Genomic DNA, 26,077 nt, shown 5'->3' with positions numbered 1-26,077 from the left:
GCAGAAACAGTGAAAACTTTTGTAAATTTTAGTGAGTGTGCTTTGTATAAGTGAGGTACACATGAAGTTCCCTGTGCTTTGTCTTTTGTAGCAAGGACTACACATTTTGTACTTGTGCTTTCCTGGGGCTGAGATTGAAAATTGATAGATTTCACTTTTTGTAACTTGACAAAACCCACACAGGACGATGTGAACTTAGCAGATAGGACCAGGGACTGCACGACGGAAGCCACAGAGCCTTGGGTCTGTCGCTACCCTGCTGAGCTGCAACCCTGAGTCACACCCCTCAGACAGCCCTCACAGGAAGAGTTCTCCACCGTCCTGACACAGGCGCTGGGTAATTTTGGATAAACATTTTGCATTGTTAATTTTGCACTGAGAAAACAGATCACAACCTAAAAACTGGGCAGTTCTTCAGTGTGATGTTTTTCTTGTTTGTTTTTTTGTTTTTGTTTTTTTTTTTTAAGTAAGCTCCACAAAGCGTGGAGCCCAGTGCCAGGCTTGAACTCCCATCCCTGAGATCAAGACCTGAGCTGACATCAAGAATTGGACAGTTAATCAACTGGTGCACCCTGGTGCCCCCAGTTTGATGTATTTTAATTAACATTTGCAAATAATCAGAGTTACTTGTATATATAAACCTGTCTGTCAAAACTGTGGCAGAGGCAGCATTTTGATTTATTTTAGGAAAAGACCTATTTTTCATTAACGACCATGCTGCCTTACAAACCTAATGTGAGGAATATAGTTGAATAGGGCATCTTTCAGAGAGCTTTGAAATGTAGAACCATTTCAAATAGAATTCCCACATACACTTCCCATTAGCTGTGCCTTGTGTAATGTGAGCCCAGATTTTCGCAGCTTGCAGCTCCTGTCAGTATTGTTTGCCAAATCACAGGCTCTCTTATTTTACTGTTTTCGTTTCAAGTTTGGGTACTTTATTTCCATTTTCTAAAACTAAGTTTCCTGCTCTTAAAAGTCTCAGTGTTCTGGTTCTGTGTCTTGAACCCAGGTGTCCTCACTGACAGTGTTTGTTTTTAGTAGAATTTTCCCAGAATAGACACAGGCAAGATCAGATACATGAGCTTCCCTTTTGTTTAAATGTGAGGAAAACCATCTTTCAGAAACAAAGCACCACTTATAAACTTTTTCTTCGTGAGGAAGAACCCTTTTTTTAAACAGCTGATTGTTCTTGATCCAGATTTCTCTTGGACACTGAACTTTACAGTATAAGTATGATAGAAATAGACTACACTATACAACCGTAAGTGAAGATTCTCTCTAATAAGACTGGATTGTGTTTCTTAAACAACTACTCTCACCACTTTAGAAGAGATAGTCATTCACTTTTGAAACAAGCACAATGAGGTAAATTTATTTTCTTTTTATGAATTTATGTGAATTGGTTCACCATAATGAATAAGGTGTGTTTTTACAGAATCTGAGCCCCTTTGGAATAAGATTTTAGGCAATTTTCCTGTTGACTCTACCTTACATATAGTAAATTTAAAGTTACAGAATGTGTTAATAGATGTAAGATTAGTTCCTTTGGCTTGGTTTCTTTTTAAACCAAGCTTAGCTCATGAGCCAGTTGAGTATTAGTCCCAAAGAATAGTGACACCTTGCTATATGCTGTGTTGAGGGGAGGTGAGTCTGATTTCCAAATGATTAAGTTTTATTTGTCTCTAACCAAAACATGATTTGCAAACTCTAACTACAGATCTGCCACGGGAATCTTGCCGGAAAGGACATCAGATTTGTTTTACAGCTCACCAATCAGGGATATTTTTTGTTATGTTCGTAGGAGCCCGCAAATTAGAAGAAATTGTCGTGGGAATTCCTCAGTATTGAATTGTGTATGTGCATTCAGGCTATCCAATCCTTGAATTCCTGCTTACAAAGGGTTTACTCTGTTACGTTATTCTTCTGATCGTATTGTAAAGACCAATATTTTCTGATTTTTGGTAAGACTGGAAAACATTTACGGAGACTTTCCCAATTACATCTGTGACAGCGTCAATTTAAATATTGCAGTTAAGTATATTCTGAAAAATTGAAATGGCCAGTATGTCAGCTTTGCACCTGGAAGATACCTTATATTTGGAAAGCTTATGCTTCTCTAAAAATATATGTTATTAAGCCATATCACAGTTTAAGAAATTGTATATACTTTTCCATATGCCCTTTCAGAAACCAGGTATTTTGCATACGATTGATTTTAGGAAGATTTTGAAGCTGGTGTTTGTCCATATAATTTAAGATCAAGGTATAGTATATGTATATATACTGTATTTGCAATTTTCAAATTGTAATTTCCTATACATTTATTAAATAAAGTATTGTTTTGCCGTGTGGTTTATTAAAAAATGAAAATATATAATCCTGAAATTTCTGGGCTGCTTTATTGAGCAATAGCAGACCTTAAAACATAGTAATAATCTTAAAAAGCATTGGAAAATAGATGATAACCTAGTTTTATAAACTCAGACTGTAATGCCCTGTTTAAGGTGTTTAAGAACTAAACCTGGGAAAAACCTTCCAGATAAAGAAAAAAAGAGCTATTAAAAGAATCTATAACTTTTTCTACAAGTCACTTTTAATATTCCTGCAGGCCCAGCAACAATGGCAGAAAGGAAAGAGATGCTCCCGTGAAAGTAAGATTGGTGAGGGCCTTTGTGAAGTCTGAGAGGAATGACCTGGTGACCCTCCAATGGTACAGACAGGGGGTCAGCACACTGTGCCTCATGGGCCTGCAGCCTGTTTTGCGTGGCCCATGGAGCTGAAGATGGTTTTTGTATTTTTTAATGGTTAAAAAAAAAAATCAGAAGAATGATATGTGAAAATTACGTTGAACTTTAAATTTCAGTGTAAATAAAGTATTCCTCAAACACAGCCACACTCATTTCATCAAGCTGCTTTCGTGCCGCGGTGGCAGAGTTGAGTAGTTGGGACAGATATAAAATATTTACTATCTGACCATTTGTAGGCGAAGTTTGCCCGCCCTTGGTAAACACTGTCGTATAGTTTCAAGGCTCTAACAGCGCAGATGGATGCGGCAGGCTTTTCTGGAGCCTGCTCGGAAGTTTCTGTGACTGGCCAGTCTGAAGGCCACCTGCGCTGTCAAAGCTTCTTCCCCTCCCTTACCTTTTTTCTTTTGTCTGTCTTCCTCGGAAGTTTGAGGCAGAGATAGAGGAGAAGAGGAGCAGGATTTCAAACACCGTCTATGTGCCATATACTCTCTAAGTTTACTAGCAAAGCAGTTTTCTACCCCCTAACACCAGGATCATTTCAGAATACTTTTCAATATACAGGTTTACTGGATTTTTAAATTTTCGCTTAAGTTATGACAAAAAATAAGAAAATGTTCAACCTACTGAACCAATTCTTTGAGATGTCCCAATTTCAGTTTTATGGTATCTTAAAGATGAGAATGCTTCTCAAACCAAGTATGTAGATCTCAGTGGCTAAAACACTGAATTATATAATATTTCTTAGAACTTTAACAAATATGCGTTAAAGTACCCTATGTGTGTTGAGTACCCTATGCAGCTTGTGCCAACTGGGCGCTCACCGAATGAAAAATACCATTTTATCTGCTAAGATGAAATTTGGTTATTGGGCTTTAAAAATAACATGTTCTTTAAAGTTTCCCAGTCACCTAGAGAAAGACTCCTCTATTTTTGAAAATAGTAATAAAATATAGTTTTAGGTAAGTTATAGTAGTGAGATGTTAACATATGATTTGATTACTTACCTAGCTGTATATCTATTTTGATGTGTCATTTTTTTCGTCCTTGTCAGATGCCAAAATGAATTTGAATTTACTTTACAATAAATTATAAATTAGACTTACAAACTCTTACTTATGCCAAACTTTCCATTTTATATTATATATTAGTTGGATAATATTTTTGGTTATAATTCAATTCCAGCTATGATATAGTATATTTTCTTTACGCTAGAATATAGACTAAGCATAAATAGGAAGTATGAAGCCTTCTGACTAAATATCTTTATGTAAATCGTATTTAAGATTAGGAGCTTTAAAAATCCAGCCTCAGTGAAATTTTCAGGCAGAATTCTGGTTTAAGGCTCTACGTGACTTTTACAGAACATGAACTATAAAGTTTGGCCAATAAACATGAAGATGATACTTTGTAAGTTACCAAATTGCTTCTGTGAACTTTTCAAAAATTTGTTCTGGTTTGACTTGAAATTCCTGTTTGTTTTACTTGCCAGCTTCTGCATATTGGTTTGTGGGGTTTTGGTGTGTTTTGGGTTTTGGTGTTTGTTTTTTTTTTTTTTTAACACTTTTGTTCACTTTAACAAAATGCTGGCGCCATGGGGAAAATGTGAGTTGGTTTTTCTACAAAATATACTGAGCTATTTCTTGGGAAGAAAGTAGGATTTTTTTTTTAATGGAAATTTTCAGAGACCCCATGAACGCAAAGCCAACCTTAAAGCAAGACAGACCACCTCTGTTCCCTTGACTTTCCTAGGATTGAAGATCTGCTCCCACCCTCCCTCATTATTCTTTCTTCTACTTCCTCCCCAGAGGAATCCTAACAACATAAATGGTTACAGGGATACTTGCCTCTGGACAGTGATTGTAGTGGATATCTGGCCTAGTCAAGGAATGAAGAAGTGGGGTGAAGAGGAGAGTTTCCTGGACTTCCATTCATTAAATCAGTTCCCTGTGAAGGCTACTGGCAAATCCTAGTTCCAACAGGCTGTTAATCACTTTATGGTCTGACTGGGGTTTCAGCAGTATCTGAACACAAGCCTATACCATTGTTGCTTTGCTTTTTTGTGTAAGAATATTTTCCAAAGTCCTGCATATTTGTTAAAGTTCTAAGAAATATTATATAATTCAGTGTTTTAGCCACTGAGATCTACATACTTGGTTTGAGAAGCATTCTCATCTTTAAGATACCATAATACTGAAATTGGGACATCTCAAAGAATTGGTTCAGTAGGTTGGACTTTAATAAGGTATATTGAGACTACTTCCAGATGTCAATTCATTTTACAATCATTCAACCAAGAAATGATCTATGAAGGCCACCTCCCTACCACTGAATATGTTGTGGACTAGAACAAAAAATTCCTGTGTATTTTTAAAAATTAAACAGGAAATGAAACAATATTATGTTCTTGGAGAGCGTCTTGGGTCATACCCTCACCCCTACAAATAGAAGATCACACTCCCATTACGGATGGCTTGAGAAACTGGCCTGTAGGATAAAGTCCATCCTCTCGGTAACAACATACAAAATCCTTCTGGTTTGGTGACTGCTCACTTCTCCACCCACAATTCCACCCTTTCTACAACCACTATCCTATCTCCCATGCTTCAGCCATATCAAACCACAGTCCAATTTTGGTTAACGGGGGAAATAATTGCTAACATTTATTGAAACTTTACTGCCTTTCAGACACTGCTATATACTTAATTGTGTAATTCTCATGACGGTATTTTGATAAATATTATAATCTTCACTTTACAAATGAAGAAACTGAGACCAGGAGAAGTTAAGTGCCTTGCTGAAAGTCACATAGGTAGTCATAATGTAGAAAGAGAAGGTCACAGACATCTCTTAAATATAGTTATACCTAGTAAACAATATAAAAGGGATCCAGTGTAGACTACTGTAGTCAAAATCACAACCATTAGACCATAGATGTATACAAATAACAGAAGTATAATGGTTTAGGAACACACAACTTTCCATAATTTATACACATGCTTAGCAAAAAAGTAGCCAAAAGTTTACTCTATTTCTTAATTGAGTTCTTGTTTTTTGAGGCACCAGGATAGTGCTAAATCGGGTTTCAGCATGTTCTCACTAGCCTTTCCTCTCTTCATTCCTGAGTCCTCATAGCCATGACTGGGAAGGGTTGGGACCCAAGCCACAAGGGCCAGGCTCCTTCTGCCATTTCTTCAGTAGCCAGCCACTGCTTTGCTCTCAGGACAATGCACTTCTGTGTCCACAACTAGTCTTGTTTGTGAAGGGGAGGGGCTAGCCCACGTTACAGTCAACATACCATGGGACCCCCTGGGCACAACAATCCCCCAAATCTTAAGTCCATGTTTACATTGCTTGGGGGTGGGGGGGAGGGAAAGGTGGCTAAAACAAGCAGAAAGGGTTGTGCCCACCATTGAATCATTACCAAGACAGGATTGAGACAAAGAAACAGCTCAGAAATATTACATACAGACTGTGAACCCATGGGAAACAAAAAAACACAAGCCTCCAGTAATTCATAGATATTTCCAGGAAGTCAAGAACTTCCCACAAGCCATGGAATTATGGGTTAAAGCTGATCTCATCTTGGTTGGGAGTGGGTAAGATGTAGTAGATATCTGGGTTAGTTACTAGGTAGCTCCAAACCAAATAGATGCTTTCATTGTGAGCTCACACAGAGGTATGGACTCAGAGCAGACTGCCTAGGTTTCCATCCTGGCCCTCCCCCTCCCTTTCTAACATTGAGATTTGGGGAAATTTTTTAAACTTCTCTGTGCTCAGTTTCTCTGTCCACAAAATAAAAATATTAACTGTTCCTGCCTCATGTGACTTTTATGAGGATTAAATGAGCTACATAAAGAAAGTGCTGGGAACACATCATTATTACTGCAAGTTAATTTCTTCACAAAGGCACTGCCTATTATTTTTTTACTTGGCTAATTGAGCAGTGCCAGTCTTACAGCTCCCAGAACGAGGCAAATTTTCTTATCCTCTGCTCCTTTGCCCCTTCTTTATCTGGAAAATCATTTCCCCAGCTTCTTTACCTCATAAAAACCAACTCATCCTTAAAGATTCTCCTCAGGTATCATCTCCTCCAAAAAGCCTTCCTTTCCCTCCCTATGTGAATTAGGAGCCCTTCTTCTGTGCCTCCCTCCCTCCCTCATTTGGTCACTGTGGGAGCCACCACTGTCTGATTACCCACAAGCCCTTGGGGGAGGGACCTAGGTGTTTTCTTTGAATTTCTAGTGTTAGAGACATAGAAGGGCTGTGTGAATATTCCCACGGTTAGAAACCATACATACACTAAATATCTTTTTTTTTAATGTTTGTTTTTGAGAGAGCGAGAGAGAGACAGAGAGAGTGAGCATGAGCGGGGGAGGGACAGAAGTAGACACAGAATCCGAAGAAGTCTCCAGGCTCTGAGCTGTCAGTGCAGAGCCTGATGTGTGACTCAAACTCACAAACCGTGAGATCATGACCTGAGCCAGTCAGCCGTGTACCCAACTGAGCCATCCAGGTGCCCCACTAAATATCTATTTTTGCATGGAAATTTTTTAAGGAGCCCTAAGAATCCTCACTGTCAATGCTGTAATCTCTTTTCCATAATGTAACTGAAACCCTATCATAAAATTGCTTCTCTGAAAAAATGTTCCAGATTGGCTATCTCCCAATAACAAAGAATTGGGTTTTTTTATACTTGGGTATGTGTAATTATAGTATAGCTATTCAAGAATTTCTGGTTATTTTCTGTATCTCTTTAAAAAGATTACAACAGAAATTAGACCCATTTCTGAAACATCCCAGACAATTACACAATTAATTGCAACTAAATTGGTATTAACAGCCAGTAGCTATTATCACTTACAGCACCTGATAATCTCTCCCAGAGCCCCTCCTTAGTAGCACCAAGCTAGTGCTTGTCAATTCCTATCTTGCTGATAACAGCTTGTTTTTTTTACAAAAGACACTTTATTTTTAGAAGATGAATAGTAACTATTTTCAGCTTGAAGCTGGGGACAGCTTACACTACTTTGAAAGTACTGATGGAGTTTAAATCACTCATTTTTAAAATATATATATATTTTAATGTTTATTCACTTTTTGAGAGACAGAGACAGAGCACAAGCAGAGCAGGGGCAGAGAGAGAGAGAGAGGGAGACACAGAATCCGAAGCAGGCTCCAGGCTCTGAGCTATCAGCACAGGGCTCGAACCCACGAACTGCAAGATCATGACCTGAGCTGAAGTCAGTTGCTTAACCGACTGAGCCACCCAGGTGCCCCAGGGCCCACTTCAGATCCTCTGTCCCCCTCCCTTCTTGCCCCTCCCCTGCTTGCACTCTCTCAAAATAAATAAACCTCAAAGAAAGATTTTATACCTAATGTTTTATTTATTTATTTATTTATTTAGAAAGAGTGTAAGCAGGGGAGGGGCAGAGACAGGGAGACACAGAATCACAAGCAGGCTCCAGGCTCTGAGCTGTCAGCACAGAGCCCAACGCAGGGCTCGAACTCAAACCATGAGATCATGACCTGAGCTGAAGTCAGACGCTTAAGTGACTGAGCCACCCAGGCACCCCTAAATCACTCATTTTTTAAAACTAATTAATTTTTTTCTTTTTAATTTACATCCAAGTTATTTAGTATGTAGCTAACTCAGTTATGTGGTGCAATAATGATTTCAGGAGTAGATTCCAGTGATTTATCCCCTACATGTAACACCCAGTGCTCATCCCACCAAGTGTCTTCCTTAATGCCCCTTACCCATTTAGCCCCTCCCCCCACCCACAACCCCTCCAGCAACCTAATCACCCTTTATTCTCACCGCTAAAACATAATACCAAACAGACAGATGTACCCTGGAGTAGGAGGCAGATAATACCAAACAGACAGATGTACCCTGGAGTAGGAGGCAGAAGAACCGATTCTGGTCTCAGCTTTGCTAGGTGTGTCTAATTGGACAAGTTACTCTGTTTTGCTGGGATTCAGCCTGCCTATCTGCATAGTTAATAATAATAAAACAATGATTGAACGCTTAGCCCTGTACATGCCGAGCAGTGTTCTAAAGGCTTCTCAGGAGGGGCGCCTGGGTGGCCCAGTGGGTTAAGCGTCTGACTCTTGATCTCAGCTCGGGTCTTGATCTCTTGGTTTGTGAGATCAAGCCCCACTTCGGGCTCTACAATGACGGTGCGGAGCCTGCTTGGGATTCTCTCATGGCCCATACCCTGCTCATGCACACGCATGCACATTCTCTCTCTCGTTCTCTCTGAAAATAAATAAACATTAAAAAAATAATAATTGCCCAACTGGATGGACAGGTTACCTTAACTCTGACCTCATCTCTCCCAGAACTGCCTGAGGCTTACTGACATTTTTTGTCAATAAAGACCCCGAGGGGCTATGCTCTTACAGCCTCTTCTTTTATGTGTTTTGTTGTTGAGACACTAAGGAGAGGCAGTATGGTGTGATAAGGAGAAAGTTTTGATCCAACCTGTGAGGGCTCAGATTCCGCTCTATGAACTTAATAGCTGGGTGATCTTAGCCTGCACCTAGCCCTCTCAGCTGCACAAGGTAACACCCTGGATGTCACAGGTTTGCTTTAGGGGTGAACTGCCATGATGTCCATGAAATGTCTAGTGTGGTGCTTGCCGCTCAATACGTTGTCATCTCCTCCTCCCGCTCCCCACTCCGTGATTGAGAAATCGCAAGTGTCGCCACTGGACCTATCTACTTAGTATAATTCAGGAAGCCTCTTATACCAGGAGTAATGGAAGGATGGAAAGAAACTAACATCTGAGATTTTATGTCAAGTCATCTCAAACCTATCAGCTTATCTCACTGGGGCAGAAGTGACCCCCAAGTGTATGTTCAGGTTTTGTCAGTATGAACTAAGGTAAATTATTTGACCTCTTTGGGCTCAGTTCTTTCACCAGTAAAATGGGGGTCATAAATGTCACCTGACCCCAGGACTGTTGGGAGGATTACACGAGGGGATGCATGCCAAGTGCCTGGTGCATGCCAGGTGCTCCTGAGTGGTGGCTGCAGCTGCCATTATTCCCATTTTGGTTTCCTGAGCTTCCCTGGCCTCACTAGAAGCTTTCCTGACACCCTGAAAAGAACACCAACGTCATAACTTAAATACACAATTGAGGGGCAGGACCTGCTCCCCAAATGACTCATTCATAACCACCCCAGCACAGGTCATGCCGTCAGTGCAAAGATGACATCTTACTATGCTTGCACTTCCTTCCACCAACGTCCCGGGCTGGGGGCTGCTTCTGGCAAAGTATCCACAGGCAGAATCTGTGAGTCATGAGCAGAAGGACCTAAAAATTCTTAGGAAGATTCTTGGCTCAGTACACCCACAGCCACTAACTCAGGGCCTAAACTAGTTTTCCTCCAGAGGGAAACATAAGTAGAGATGTGTGTATACTGTCACAGTGACCGAGTGAGGGCTTAGACTATGGGGAGTTCCAATGAGCATGGTGCCCCCACCACGTGCCTGGGACAGGCACAACTAGTCCTAACACAGCATGTGTCTCCTTCTCCCTCCCCTTCACAGCAAATGTCCCCCCCCCAAAAAAAAAAACTGCCAGAAACACCAAATTCACCAACTGCACCTCTATTCTCTAAACATATCACCATCTCTGTACCTGGTTCTTATTTTCACAGGTTATATCACTAGGAGAGGGAGAGGCTTCATCCCTCACCCTAAGCCCATACCACTCCTGGGGCCATCCCAACACCTACACAGACTTGAACTACTCTACTTTATAATCGCACTGGATTCATCCTCTCATTCCCCAGTGGGCTTAGTACACCCATAGGCAATCAGACTGAGTCCACTAGAATGTAAGTATCTTAAGGGCGGGGTCCGTATCCATTTTGCCCCATCCCATTCTTAGTGTCTGGCAAAATGAGCAGCACAAAGTGAGTCTCAATAGATCTTCACTGAATGAATAAAGAATGAATATATTCCGAGATTAGAGCAGGAGTGAAAGTCTCTCCCTGGTACGAAATCACTGGAGTAATAAATACATTCTACAACTGTGCTGCCCAATATGGGAGCCACTAGCTACATTTGGCCATTTTAATTTAATTACTATATTTTTTAACGTTTATTTTGAGAGAGAGAGAGTACATATGTGCACGAGCGTGAGTGGTGGAGGGGCAGAGAGAGAGGAAGAGAGAGAATCCCAAGCAGGGTCCGCACTGTCAGCTCAGATCCAGATTTGGAGCTCAATTTCACAACCCTGGGATCATGACCTGAGCTGAAATCAAGAGTTGGACACTTAACCGACTGAGCCATCTAGGTTCCCCTAAATTTTAATTAATATTAATTAAAATTAAATAAAATTAACTCACAAAAATAAACTCAAAATGGATGAAAGACCTAAACGTGAGACAGGAAACCATCAAAACCCTAGAAGAGAAAGCAGGCAACAACCTCTTTGACCTTGGCCATGGCAATTTCTTGTTTGACACATCCCCAAAGGCAAGGGAATTAAAAGCAAAAATGAACTATTGGGACCTCATCCAGATAAAAAGCTTCTGCACTGCAAAGGAAACAATCAACAAAACTAAAAGGCAACCGATGGAATTGGAAAAGATATTTGCAAATGACATCTTAGACAAAGGGCTAATATCCAAAATCTATAAAGAACTCACCAAACTCCACACCCAAAAAACAAATAATCCAGTGAAGAAATGGGCAGAAGACATGAATAGACCCTTTTCCAAAGAAGACATCCAGATGGCCAACCTACACCTGAAAAGATACTCAACATCACTCATCTTCAGGGAAACACAAATCACAGCCACACTGAGATACCACCTCACACCAGTCAGAGTGGCTAAAATGAACAACTCAGGAAACTACAGATGCTGGCGAGGATGTGGGGAAACGGGAACCCTCTTGCACTGTTGATGGGAATGCAAACTGGTGCAGCCTCTCTGGAAAACAGTGTGGAGGTTCCTCAAAAAATGAAAAATAGAACTACCCTATGACCCAGCAATAGGACTAGTAGGAATTTATCCAAAGGATCCAGGAGTGCTGATTCATAGTACTTGAATGTTTATAGCAGCACTCTCAACAATAGCCAAATTATGGAAAGAGCCTAAATGTCCATCAATGGATGAATGGATAAAGAAGACGTGGTTTATATATACAAAAGAATACTATTTGGTAACGAGAAAGAATGAAATCATGCCATTTGCAGCAATGTGGATAGAACTGGAAGGTATCATGCTGAGTGAAGTAAGTCAGTCAAAGAAAGACAGGTATCATATGTTTTCATTCATATGTGGATCTTGAGAAACTGAACAGAAGACCATGGGGGAAGGGAAGGGGAAAAAATAGTTACAGAGGAGGGAGGGAGCCAAACCATAAGAGACCCTTAAATACAGAGAACAAACTGAGGGTGGGTGGGATGGTGGGGGAGAGGGGAAAATGGGTGATGGGCATTGCGGAGGGCACTTGTTGGGATGAGCACTGGGTGTTACACGTAAACGATGACCCACGGGAATCTACCCAAAAAACCAAGAGCACACTTCATACACTGTATGTTAGCCAATTTGACAATAAATTATATATTTTTTTAATTTTTTTTAACGTTTATTTATTTTTGAGACAGAGAGAGACAGAGCATGGACGGGGGAGGGTCAGAGAGAGAGGGAGACACAGAATCCGAAACAGGCTCCAGGCTCTGAGCTGTCAGCAGAGAGCCCGACGCAGGGCTCGAACTCACGGACCGCGAGATCATGACCTGAGCCGAAGTCAGACGTCCAACCGACTGAGCCACCCAGGCACCCCGACAATGAATTATATTTAAAAAAAATTAAATAACACTGTAAAGTTACAACTACCATATATTCCAGCCACAGCATTCCTAGATATATACCTAAGAAAAATGGAAGCATAGATCCACATAGAGATTTGCATAATGATCTTCATAGCAACTTTATGTGCATTGGCTAAAAACTGGAGAAAAGAAGCAAATGTTCATCCACAGATGAAGGGTTAAAAACAAATGTGGTATATCCATACAACGAAATACTACTGAGTGACAAAAAGGAATGAACTATTGATACATACAACATGGAGGAATCTCTAAATAACTCTGCTGAGCAAATAACATAGACAAAAAATAATATTGTGTAATTCCACTTATATAAAATTCAAACTAATCTATAGTGACTGAAATACTGATTGAAAGCAGATCAGTGGTTTCTGGGTGGGAAGAGGGAAGGGCGAGAGCGAAGGATTACAAAGGCACATGAGGAAACCCTGGGCTGAGAGATAGGCTCCCTGTCTCAGCTGTGGTGATTGTTGCACAGGTGTATACACATACCAAATATTATTCGGTTGTACTTTTTAAACATGTGCAGAGGACATTGCTTGTCAATTATATCTCAATTAAAATCGAGTGTTAAAAAACTTCAATAGAACTAAAATTCAGTTCCTAAGTCGCTTTGGCCACATTTCAAGCACTCAATAGCTTTATGTGGCTTATGGCTACCTCACTGGACAGCAAAGAGACAGAACTTTCCATGCAGAAAGTCTGTTGCACGGCGCTGCTCTGGAATAAGAAAATCGGATGCGCGGGGGCCTCAGAAGCCATCTGCACCACCCGCCACCAGACCATAAAGCTGCTGCAAAATTCCTGGACTGTTCCTGTGGCCTCACAAGTACACGGGGCTCGCCCTGCAACGTGCTTAGCCCCAGGGCGGTTCTCACCAAGCTCTTCATTCCATCCACTGTGCTCCACCAGCCTCCTGGCCTTCACCTTCCCTCCCCTGGGATGCCTTCTCTTTCACCCCTTTGCCCTCAGTGAATACCTCACATCTCTCTCCTGAGAAACAAAGTAAGCCTCCTTTTGGATCCTGGCCCCAAGTCTGGCTGCTGCCCTCCTTCCCTCCCTCGCAAGCAAAATCAGGCAAGTGTGGGGAGTCTGTCCCCGCTTCTTCTCCTCCTTTTTGCCCAAACTTATTAGACTTTGGATTTTACTGCCCCCTCTTGACCAAATCTCTCCCCCAAGGTCACCAGTGCTCTTTCAAGTGACATCACCACTGAACATATTTCAGCCTTTTAAGTTACTAGGTTTCAAGCTTTCTCTTTATTTTCAATACGTAAACCGGCATATGCTTCAAACATTAAAGCCAGATAGAAAGACACGGCAAACATCTGTCTCCCCCCAATCAGTAACCACCTGTTTCAGCTCCTTGGGTGTCTTCTTCCAGAACTTACTCCCCGATTTGTCTCCCCACCCTGCAGAGCACACACAGTGCTCTCTGTTCACTGATTTTTCAGGCCAGCAAGCCTAGCACTCCCTCAGGCTTTTGTTTAGCTGACTCTTCACTGAATGGGCAAGGGTTTTTCTTAAGGCTTTATTTTTCCTAGAGCAGTTTTACATTCACAGCAAAAGATTTTCCATCTTCCCTAATGCAAATTAAACTGAGGTGAAGTTTTTTCTTCCTAGTGGGTAAAATCTGAACGACTTGGGAGACTGGGGTTTTTTGTTTTGTTTTGTTTTGTTTTAGTTTTAGTTTTCAGGCTTCCACCATACCTTGGCCTTTCTCCACCTCTCTTCCTCCTCCAAGAGTCTAAGAATAAGAAGTTGACCATTTGTCATAAATTCACTGTCCATTGGATATCCTTTTTTATTAAGTGCCTCTTTACAAGACTCTTGCTCCTTTTTCTATTGCATTCTTTTTTTTTCCGAGAGAGAGAGAGAGAGAGAGAGAGAGAGAGAGACCATGAACGCTAGAAGGTAGAGGGGCAGAGGGAGACAGAATCTTAAGCAGGTTCCATGCTCAGCGCTGAGCCAGACACAGGGCTTGATCCCACAACCTTGGGATCATGACCAGAGCAGAAATCAGAGTCAGAGGCTCAACTCACTGAGCACCCAGGCTCCCCTCTATTTATTTCATTCTTTATGTTAACTTTTAAGAGTTCTTTATGGATTCTGACACAAACGCTTTGTTGGTTACATGTGTTGTTGCACACACCTTTTCCATCTTTAACTTTCAAATCAACTCATTTTCACCTGTACACACCAGAGGCTCAAGGCAAATTCAATTTTGTCATACTCAGAAGTGACCAGCAGATGGCGCCCGAGTCTCACACCTGAGCCTTCCGCCGACTGCCTGAATTTCAGCTAAATCTCCCCAAATTGCATTTTACAAGTAAGCAATATTAAAGAGAGAGAAATGAAAGAGAAAATTTAAACCACTATGCAGCTACACATAATACAGATGGAACTTAGTTTCTTGGAGGAAACAACACACTAATCTTTTTTGCTCAGAAAAAAGGAATAGAAAAGGTCTTTACCACCAGGCAGAAAGGCAGGGGTGGGGCTGTCCTCAGGCAGGCGGGCACCAAGCAGAATCCATGGAAACACCCTCTGAGAGTAACCTGCAGGCAGATAAAAAAGAGAATAAGTACCAGCACAGGGTCTGAAATGACAGCAGAACAGGGATTTGTCAGGGGGTTATAGGTGTTTTTCCACCTCCTCTTCATTATTCCTTTTTGTTTTGTCTTTTATTAGTTATAGTTTATGATTGCTTAAAACTGACTTGGTGGGTCTCAGAAAACTCGAGGGAAACCAGCCCACCCGCTGTGATGGAAATGGTGTCTAAGAGTGAACATGTTTGAACCCTGAGGCCCCGTTGGTGATGAGCAGCTTGCCCACTCTGCCCTTCTTTGTCCCTCCATTCAGAATGGATGCTCCCCTCGAGCTGGACCCTCACTCAGTATTGGACAGACCTTCATCCTCCTTCTCCTCCCCAGCCCTGCTCCCCACTGAACGAATGAGAATGAATGAATGAGCGAATGACAAGGTCCCAGCCTTCCTGATCTTAGAAATCAGAGCACATAAACCCCACGCCCAAAGGAAGACCCAAGGGAGAATGCAGAAGCCCTACAAGTAGAGGCAGCTCATCTGAGAGGGAGCTAGGAGGAAGCCTGGTGTGATAGGTTGCCTTGTGACGGGCTACGGTTATGGACAAGGGGAAGGCACCTTCAGTTGAGGGACAGACGTGAACCAGGGCCTGAGGCATATTTGGGATGAGGTGGGAAGGTGACCTCTTTCCTCCAGCCTTCACAATGGTCATTGACAGGAACACAGGAGCATCAAGCCAGAGACCCAACTCATTTCCTGGGGTAGCCAAGACAAAGTTTTCGCCACTGTGTGTCACCACCTTTGACATCGCCAAGACCTAGTGCAAACTCTGGCACATTCAGAATGTGTCAAATAGACTCATCAGTGCTTTTCATTCTCAATGAGCCTGGGTTGAGTTGCAGCCCTGAAGCTCTCCTCTATCCCTTGTTTGTTCACACCCAGCACTATCCCAATTGCATCGTAGCCCAGAGTAAAGAAATAGAGGCTCTGTTCTCTTTTGTTTACGTCATTGCTCAGAAAGCAGGCTTGCCCAATCATCCCCAGTGTGGAAGTTCCAACCCTCACAAGATTTCACACATTCAAAGGAGAAGGGCATGGCACCACTCAAACTTCCTGGCTCCAGGCTGCCAGGGTAGGTGTCCAGAGGCTGGGACCTGGGCAGACACAGGGCCCAGGGATCCAGGCCAGGAAAGCACAAGTCTGCAGGCAGGAGGGGTGCCCAGGGCCGGGCTCTGCTCCTGTGGGTCTTACTGTAAACAGGGACGCTGAGGCTCACTGCCCAAGTCCTGCCATCCAGACTGACATTGCCCACAGCCTGGACAGGGGAAGGATGCCAGAGGAGATCCACATCCATGGAAATGTCATCCCCTAGAATTTGGGGTTTGGAGTCTCCCCCTTTTCTCATGGCCCTGGTGGCACTTAGTGGTTGCTGGAGCCAATCTGTACTACTTGCAAAGCTTATTGTTAAACCTTCAAGAATTTGGCAAAGTGGTTGTTAGACATTATTTTATTATTTTTTTTAAGTTTGTTTATTTTGAAAGAGGGCGGTGGGGGGGTGCCTGGGTGGCTCAGTCGGTTGAGCGTCCGACTTCGGCTCAGGTCATGGTCTCGCGGTCTGTGAGTTCGAGCCCCATGCCAGGCTCTGTGCTGACAGCTCAGAGCCTGGAGCCTGTTTCAGATTCTGTGTCTCCCTCTCTCTCTGTTCCTCCCTCACTCATACTCCGTCTCTCTCTCAAAAATAAAATAAAAGATTTTTTTAAAAATTTAAGGAGAGAGAGAGAGAACGAGCAGGGGATGGGCAAAGAGAGGGGAACAGAGGATCCGAAGCGGGCTCTGTGCTGACAGCAGAGAGCCGGACATGGGGCTCGAACTCACAAACCGTGAGATCACCACCTGAGCCGAAGTCAGATGCTGAAACAACTGAGCCACCCAGGCACCCCTAAACAGCCATTATTTTAAAAGTTACATTATAAATACTTACAAGAAAGTAAGTTATACTCTTAAAAAGCAATAAATACTCAAACCTCATCACTTCCTAATTAATTTGCCACCCTTTGTGATCACACACTCTTGAAGCTGTCTACACCTACTGTGTCTGTCCAGCGGGAATGTTACATGAGAGTGTGTTACTTACACGTCTCGTCCCAAGTCTGCATTCGGTGACGTCATGTTGGTAGCTTGAAATTGGTCACAGCGGGAATATTGACACCACAGGAATCAATAGATTCTATCAACCAAGGGCTTTTTGCCCCAAGCGCCTGTCACACATTTGCTGGCTCACCGCTGCACTTGGCCTCCAGCCTGTGGAAGCTGGATATGCAACGGCCCGGCAGGCGGCCAGCCCTGGGACTTCCTTCCCTCGCTGCAGCCAGCTCTGGACCTTGCTCTCAGCCAGACCAGAGGGAGGAGAGGGAAGGGGAGGAAGGAGAAGGAAAGTAGCAAACACCTTTGGCTCCTCGACCAGGGACCAGGACGCAGCAGAGAAGGGCCTGGCTTCCTCCCGGGTGAGCAGGACTAACTCAGGAACTCACGAGTGTGAGGAGGGTAAGGAGGGGAACAGGCAGGAAGGAAACATGTGACTGAGTGGAAGTGAAAGAGCTCCACCTGCCGGGGCTGCACCCTGTGGAGCTGGGGTCTCTGGAAGGCCCTGCTGCACTGGCACCTCTCCCCAGCTGTAACGATGGGGTAATAATCACGAGGAGGGTGGTGGAGCCCTGAGGAAGTCACAGGACTCCCAGTGCTGGCCCTTCTCCATCCCTAACTCACACCTCTGCCCCCTCCTTAAAATTCCCTTTCTCTGGGGCATCGCAGCCCCCCCTCCACTTTCTGCCACCGACTCACCCTACATCCTCCCCCTCACACCTAAGGTTTCCAGAACCTGCCATTGCTGGAGACACCCCAACTTCTGCCTTGAACCGGATGTCCCACAGGCACCCAAACTCATCACGGACTCCTCCAAACCTGCCGCTCCCCACAGACTCCCATCCCGGGGAGAGGCACGTTGGGCGCTGGCTGCCAAACCTAGGAGGCCTCCTTTGCTCAGCAGTCCTCATGACTCAGGGGGGCTCTCCCTGCATCTCCCCCGCCACGTCCCTCTTCCTTCCCCAACCCACCTCCCAGGCCTCAGACCACTGCTCCCCAAACTTACAGGACTTCTTTGTGCCCCATGTTTTAAAAGATGCTAGGACATCGCATTTATTAAATAGTAATATCAGCCACCCTTAAAGTTGTGCATACAATTTCCAGTCACAACTTCATCCATTAAACACCTACTGAGCAGTTACTGCGTACTGGGTGCTGTGCCAGCCAGGCACGAGGGATGCCACCATGAATAGGGCCAGGCCCTGGCCCTCCAGGGTTCATGGCCTACTGAGGGGAGAGTCACAGAAGGAGATCATAAATTGTAACGATGCCTTGGGGTAAGGCCAGCGATGGGATGTGCACACAGTCCTACAGCACCTCAGTCTCCTTCGCTCCTCATGTGCATGTCCCTTTAAACTCTCAGTTTAACTCTTTAACTCTCCGGAAGTTGTATGCAGTCCCCTCACCAACACAGCCATGGCTGGAGATTAGGTCACCAGACTCCGCCACTTGGACTCTCTGTCCCCAGCCATTCTCCAGACCAGAGCCAAAAAGGGATTCCCAGAGTACAAAGCTGACTGATTCCCCTATTAAAAACCTTCAGTGGCTCCCTACTGCCACTAGGATAACATCCAAACTCACGAGCACAGCTTCACAACCCTTTCTGATTGAACTCACGTTAACATGAGAATTCTTTCCCTTTAACTTGTTCACTTAATACCAGTTTAACTGAACACTTGCTATGTGCTGGGCATTCTGCTGTGCACGGGAATCCCGCAGACAATATTAACGCACACCATTCTCTCTCCTGGAGCTTGTGGTCTAGCAGGGGATACAGATATTAAAGAGACTTATACAGATCATTGAATTGTAACAAGTGCAGGAAAAGGAACATTTCCTTGTCAACGGTCTGCTCCAACCACGGTCAGCATCTCTGGTGCCTGCCTCCTGACCCCGCCTAGGCTGTTCCCTCTCCTGAAATGCCTCTCTCCTTCAGTTGGCCAAATCTCTCCAGCTGTCCAGGTCTCGGTCCAGGGTCCTCCCCTGGTGGGGAGTCTTCCCTGAACCTCCTAGGTGGTTTCATGAGATCCTGCCCTCAACTCCGCGAGAATGCAGCATAGAGACCGGCATGGGATTCAGCACTGTAAACGCTCAGTAAACGCTTGCTGCGTGAATGATTGCCGGGTCCTCTTTAAAAAAGTAGATTTGGGGCGCCTGGGTGGCTCAGTCGGTTGAGCGGCCGACTTCGGCTCAGGTCATGATCTCATGGTCCGTGAGTTCGAGCCCCGCGTCGGGCTCTGTGCTGACAGCTCAGCGCCTGGAGCCTGTTTCGGATTCTGTGTCTCTCTCTCTCTCTGACCCTCCCCCGTTCATGCTTTGTCTCTCTCTGTCCCAAAAATAAATAAATGTTAAAAAAAAAAAATTTTTTTTTAAAGTGGATTAAAAAAAAAAAATCCATCCACTTACAAAAGTCTGTGTGTTTTAAAAACTTCATCATGAAATTTACCTCGATATCTACCATACATTCAGAAAATGCCCGGGAGGCCCCAGCCCGTGTGGCATGGCAGCCAAGGGGAGGCAGCCCGCTGCCCAGCCCCACGCTGTCCATGCAGGGCCTTCATCTTTCCTCGGGCTCCTGGCCCAGGGGTCCCGCTGACCTTCCACTATCACCCAGCACCCCAGCCCCTGGAGCCCTGTATCTGCTCCTGGGCTCCCCTCCTGTGGGCTGCACTTTGCTGAGACACAGAGGGGCATCTGGGAAAGGAGGGGAACCTCCAGGGGGGCTGGAGCCGCTGGACCCCAGCTGCCTTCTAGCACTTTACTACCTGCGGCAGCCTTGCCAGCCTTACCGAGGCGAGGTGTCAGGACTCCTGGCCTGGGCCTGGCGGGGAGCTCCACTTCCTGCCTCCAGTCAGGGCCTGGGGGCTCAGACCAGGTCTCCCAGCAGCAGAGGCCCAGCAGGGAGGTGACCCTGACCCCCACCCACTCTGAAAAGCCTCCCGTCCTCTCTAGAGGAGGCTTTGTTCTGGCTGAAAGCCCCCACCTGCCGCAGCTCTTCCTCCAAATCCCCGGCGGCTCCCTTGAGTTTTCTCTTTCCCTGGAGTCAGAGCTGGAAGATCACCTGGCCCACCCACTACCTCTTACAGCTGATGAAACTGGAGGGAATTAAGTGTCCGAGGTACCAGATCTGGTAAGGGCAGAGTTGTGCTTTTAAACAAACAGGGCAGCGCCCTGACTCCCGGGCACCGGGGGGCCCCCCTCCGTGACGCCCCACTGTAGGCCTGGTTCTGGTAGGCCGCCCCAGATTTGCCAGTTGGTCTGAACCCGAAAGTTAAGCCTACACCAAATGACACTCGAAGGAATCATTGCCACCCCCAGCCTACACCCTCTTCCACACCCACTCTCCTTCCTCCAACCTTCTGACACACAAGTGAGGGCAAAGCTGGACCCAACCTGGCAGGCCTCTCCCAGGCAGGGACCCAGAGGAGGGACGGCACAGTCACTCAGCCTCAGGAGTCACCTGCATAAGGAGTGGCTGCACAGGAGTGCTCTGTTCACCTTCCTGGCCCACAAGCACGACCCGGGCTCTCACAGCCTGACAGGATAAGGCCCCGTCCTCTTAGCCCGGCCCTCAAGCCTCTGCCATTCCGGCTACAACCTGCCCATCCAGCCTCATCTCCCGCCGCTCCCACCCCAAGCTTTTTCCTGTCACATCAAACCATCCTCAGACCCCACCGCACTCTCCAGGCCTTGCTGGCTTTGTTGGTGCTGTTCCTTCTGCCTTAATGCCCTTCCTTGCTTCTGCATAGAGCAAGCTCCTTCTCAGGAGACCCAGCTCCGAGGTCATCTCCCACCCTCCGTGTAGAAGCCTCCCTTCTCCTCAGTGTGTCTGCAGGGCTTCTGTGCCAACTTTATAGGACAATAAAGAAAATACAAGGTCACGAATCTGTGTCCCCACTGGACTCTCAACTCCTCAATGACAGCAATGTGTCTTTGTCTTCAAATTCTTGGAGCGTGGCACAGAGTAGACACTCGAAAGACAAAACAAAACAAAACAAAGGAATAAATGACTAAACTAAATCAATACGTGGACGCTGCATTTATTCCAGAGCTAAATTAGGAAGCAAGTCTCAATGTGACACAAGAATCCCCTTCCAATTCATTTATTGGGGACGGTTATGTGCAAAGCACTATACAAAGTACTAGAAACTCAGAAGCTGGAGTAGACACAGGAATGGACAATTTGGGGGTACAGACGGGGAGAGAAGAGTACTAGCTGTAGGGAAATGTCTGGAGTGACCAGTGCGGGTGTAAGCAGTTTATTGCATGTAATCTGACGTCAGCCCTGGGACGTAGGCACTTTTATTATTAGTCTCACTTCACAGATGAGGAGACTGAGGCTTTCACAAGTGGAGAGACTTGCTTGTAAGTCATGAGGTCAGGATTTGAACCCAGGCTGTGGTTCCCCCAGACATCACATGCTCAAACAGAAAGGTCTGTTACAAGTGTTTTATTTTCTCAGTCGTGGCCCTCAGCATTGTCTGCATTCTGCAAACACCGGTGGGGGGTGGGGGGGGGGGGGGAAGGGGCTTTGAAAATACTGGTGCCTACCCTGGTCCCACCCAGAGATGCTGATGTAACTGAGGTGGGGTGCAGCCTGGGCATGGGGTTTCTAATGTGCAGTCAGGGCTGAGTCCCCCCACCTCTGCTGAAATGAGGGAGGCCAGTGTCAAATGTGGAAGGGGAGACCCACCTGCCGCGGAGACGCTCCCGCTCGTGTCAGGGTCCTGTTTGTGGAGACACGAGCTGTCCTGTCCTCCTGGGAGGGGCCCCCCGGCAGCATAGGCAGGACCAGCACTTCCTCCCTTGCATTCTCTCCGTGTCTCACCAGTCCTGACCTTCCTGTGGCATTGGAGTTGCCAAAGACAACGTGCTGGGGAAATTCCATGGTTTCTGTGCAAGGGGGCGTGGGCTCTCCGGGGCGCCGCCCAGCTTTCCGTGTGAAGGAGCCAAGATCTGTGGGTCACAGTGAAGACCGCTGATGTGAGGAGCCTGGGTGGGTGGCTTGTGGGCCGCAGGCAGGCAGAGAGGGCAAAACGCCACCCACTACCACACGTCCCAGTAGGCGGGCTCTGTGGGAGCAGAGTGGGCCCACCATGTGACTTCAGCAGCCGGCAGCCGCTGGCCCCCCTGCTCCTGCAGGCCCTGAGGGGCAGTGAGGCTCCCCAGAGCCAGTGGAGCCGGGCTGTGTGGCTGCAGGCGGCAAGGCTGGGTTTCCCCTTTTCAGGCCCGGGCAGTGACTCAGGGCACAAGTATCGAAAGCAAATGGTGACCTCGGCATACTTGCCCAGTGGGGAGCATGACCTTACCCCAGAACATCTGAGGAGCAGTGAGTCCAGGAACCAGTGGGATGGAGACTGGCAGCACGGTGCGCGTGTCTGGAGTACCCCGGACACTGTCCTCATTCGCTGGCGAGGACCCTTGAGACCCTGTTCCTCACAGAGGTGCTGTGAGCACAGTTTCATTGGCTCTTCGCCACAGAGCTTGAGGTGCAGCTTTTCAGCACAGTGGGCATGGGGCTTCCCAGGTCACACGGGCCCTCGGGCAGCAGGGCTGGGCTCCCACCCGGGGGCTCAGGGTGAATGGACTTAGGCCGTCTCCCAGATGTCCCCCGATGTCAAACTTCTGCCTCTCTAGTTCTAAGTCATGAGTCATGACCGGCTGGCTGACTATGAGAAGACATCGCTTAGGGTGGCCATGTCTGTTCTTGGAATCTTGGGGGTTAGGGTGTGCCTCATGGCTGCACCCCACCGTGACCATACGGGAACTGGCTTTCCGTGCAGGAGAACCACCGGTGAGGCCCCAGAGCAGCCATGGCAGAAGGTGGGTCTCACCCCCAGCCTGCACTCATTAAGAGTAGTGGTCCCGTTTTACGTTTACCTAAGCCCCTTCCTCCCCATATTCCCTGGTACGATACCTGGCATGTTGGCACGCGGTCCTTAAAAGTTTTCTGGATGATGAAGCCCAGTGACGAATCCTTTTGCAAAGACCCATGCCATGATGGATCCCTGGCATACGGAATCTTCGGCGTTTGAGGTATGCATTTATTCAACACATAGACGAGTGCCTTCTATGTGCCAGGCACATGCCAGCGGCTAGTGATGCAAAAAAAAAAAAAAAAAAAAAAAAAAGCTCCTCATGGAGCTCCACTTTTGTGGGGGAAGAAATGAATTACTTTCACCAAGGCACATCAAATGACACTACATAACGTTTCTAAGGCAAGAGCCCCAGGACAGCGGGAGTCCAGGGGAGAGGGTCTGTGTGGGGGTCAGAGAAGGCTTCTTTGAGGAAGAGGTCTGCACATCGACCCACCAAACCATCATTATGGACTGTGCTCCAGAGTTTGCTTAGCAAGATGTCGGGCACACGTTGGCTGCTTGGGTGATTTCCCCCCAGGGCCCTGAAGGACAAGAGGAAAACCCAAGGCTTCTGACTGCCCCGTCCTTCCTCATGCCACCTCAAGCTTCTAGGGCTAAGTTTTCTGGTCAAGAGGAAAGAGGACTTTTGTTTTTTTATGCAAAGCAGATTAAACTGAAACTTATCTCACCATGGGCGTCTGAGGTTGTTTTCGGTCAGCAAAGAAGGAAGTGAGCCAACTTTCCAGGAACCTTGAGGCCACACCCAGATTGCCCAACAGTGCAGGGCAGCACAGGTCAGAACCTCCCAGGCCCCTTCCCCAGCCGCAGGACCCTGGGGGGACGTCCTCCTTAGTGCCAGCTCCTCTAGAGCCAAAGGTCCACAGGGGATGACCCCAGACAGAACCTTCTCCAGGGTCAGCACAGGGTGAGATTAAGGGCAGGCCTGGAGGAGCGACCCTCGGACCAGCCAGATGAGACTCAGAAACCAAATAGTGTGTCAACAACCAGGAGATGGATGAGGACTCTGTTCCCTCTGATGCTTTGCCCCTGAAATGCCCTCATGCCTTTGCAGGGCTCGTAGCTCATGCTAATAATCCTACTGGCCCTGGACAGGCACTCTGTCCACTAGGCTTCTGGCTTTCTCCTCAGCTCTCTCTCTCTCTCTCTCTCTCTCTCTCTCTCTCCTGACTGGCTTTCCTCCATCTCTACTCCCTTAGTAACTTGGGGTGCAAGTGGCCCTGTTACAGCTTCTCAGCCCTGACTCTTCTCCCCAGGTTGTGTGCCTCTAACTGTAACTCCTGTCTGTCTCTTCCTTTAAGCTCCAGAGATGGTCTGAGTGGCCTAGTAAGCCTTTGCAAGCCAGGCCTCCTGGGGTCTTTGAGAAGGGGACTGAAAACACAGCAGGCCCCCTAAGATCTAAGCTCACCCCCTCTCATTCTCTCTCTTTCCTGCTCATCAAATTGCTTCTCCCTTTGGATGTACAGATGGCTATTGTTCTTCCCGACTCCATGGCTTAGAACATGACCTCTGCTGCAGCCTGAGCTTTGTCCCTCCCAAGGAACCCTCTTTCTCTCCTACCTTATGCTGCATACATATGCACCCTGGCTTTCGGGCTATGGTCTCAGCTGTGGATTTTGAAGCTTCTATGCTGAAACTTCCTTGTTCTAGACCAGAGCGTTTCAAACTTTAGCCACATATAATAACCTGAAGGGTTTATGTGTTAAAACACAGAATCCTGAGATTCAGAGTCGGTCGGCCTGGGGCGCCCCCCCAGATGCTGCCCACACTGCCCATCTAACCCAACTGCCCTAGGAGTGGGACAGGGCTCATACCTGAGCCCTCACCCTGAGGCAAGGGATGCTCCTGCCTTAAAAGCGGAAGGAAGATCAGTGAGGAAGTGATGCAGGAATGTAATATCTCAGTGAAAACATTTGTATTAACCCAGCCCACAGGCCTACCCCTGAGATGAATCCCCCTTTGCAAAGCAAGGTTCTGAGAAGTTAGGAAACTTGCCCAGGGCACCCAGCTCCTAACTGACAGATCCTGGAGTCAGGTGCTGGCCTGTCTGCTTGCTCCTGGCCCGCTGTGTCAGCTGTGAAGCTGGATTAATGTTTGATTTGATTGTCACAATGGCAGAACCACTGTCATGGGTCCTGATACGGGTGGTCAGCAGTGTCATCTCTGCAGAGAAATGATGTTCACAAATGCAGATGCATTTACGCACATGCCCGATAAATCCACCGCTCCTCAGGGTAAGTCACCCGACCAGAGTGACTGAGCAGGCAAGCAGGGCAGCCTCCCTGGGAGAGGCATTCCCGCCCTTGAATCTTCCATGCCTGGCCTGACCCTGCTCTCCTCACAGCAAGAGTTCAACTGATGGCTAGGGACTGGACTAAGATGTTACTGAGTGGGCAGAATTCCCCACTAATTACCAAATGTTGTAAGGGGCAAAGAGCTTCAGCACTGTGCCCAAAGTGTGGTCCCCCAACCAGCAGCATCAGTCTTACCTGGGAACTTGTTAGAAACCCAGATCCTTGGCTCCCTCCCCAGATACACCAAAGCAGAAATTTTGGGTTTGGGGCCCAGCAATCCACATTTCAATGTGCCTTCCGGGAGATTCTGATGCACAGCTGAAGTCTGAGGACCGCTGTCCTACTGACAGAATTAGATTGCTAGTGGAGGACTTGATCTGGTGCCACAGAGGGCTCCCTGCTCTCTGGGCGAGCTCTGATGTACCCCAGTGGCACAGGAGTTGGTGAAGCATATGCTAGTCCAGCTGCGAAGTCAACTATACCTTCTCCTGCTTCACTTGGTTACAGCCTTGCCCTACAGAGGATTTACTGCCGGGATAGCCTTGTTGCTATGGGGACTCTTGCACTCTGCCTGGGCCCTTCCTCTGCAGGTGGTAATATTTGTATCACTTAGACACTAGGTA

General features: G+C 46.3%; 1 protein-coding gene across 1 annotated transcript in view; it reads right to left on the bottom strand.

Moving 5' to 3' along the window:
- BLOC1S6 (biogenesis of lysosomal organelles complex 1 subunit 6) overlaps positions 1-23,291 on the bottom strand; it is a 131,467-nt gene extending 108,176 nt beyond the window's left edge. The window contains exons 1-2 of the mRNA XM_049613580.1: positions 21,978-23,291; positions 15,073-15,156 (exon numbers count right to left, since the gene is read on the bottom strand). Of these exons, the coding sequence (XP_049469537.1) occupies positions 15,073-15,156; positions 21,978-22,749 (856 nt within the window). The 5' untranslated portion in view covers positions 22,750-23,291. The remainder of the gene's footprint in view (positions 1-15,072; positions 15,157-21,977) is intronic.
- Between the last annotated feature and the right edge of the window lie 2,786 nt (positions 23,292-26,077).

This window comes from Panthera uncia (genome assembly GCF_023721935.1).
Source record: "Panthera uncia isolate 11264 chromosome B3 unlocalized genomic scaffold, Puncia_PCG_1.0 HiC_scaffold_1, whole genome shotgun sequence".
NCBI classification, from domain to species: Eukaryota; Metazoa; Chordata; class Mammalia; order Carnivora; family Felidae; genus Panthera; species Panthera uncia.
Note: the sequence above shows the minus strand (reverse complement) of the source record. Positions and strands in the feature narration are given on the sequence as shown.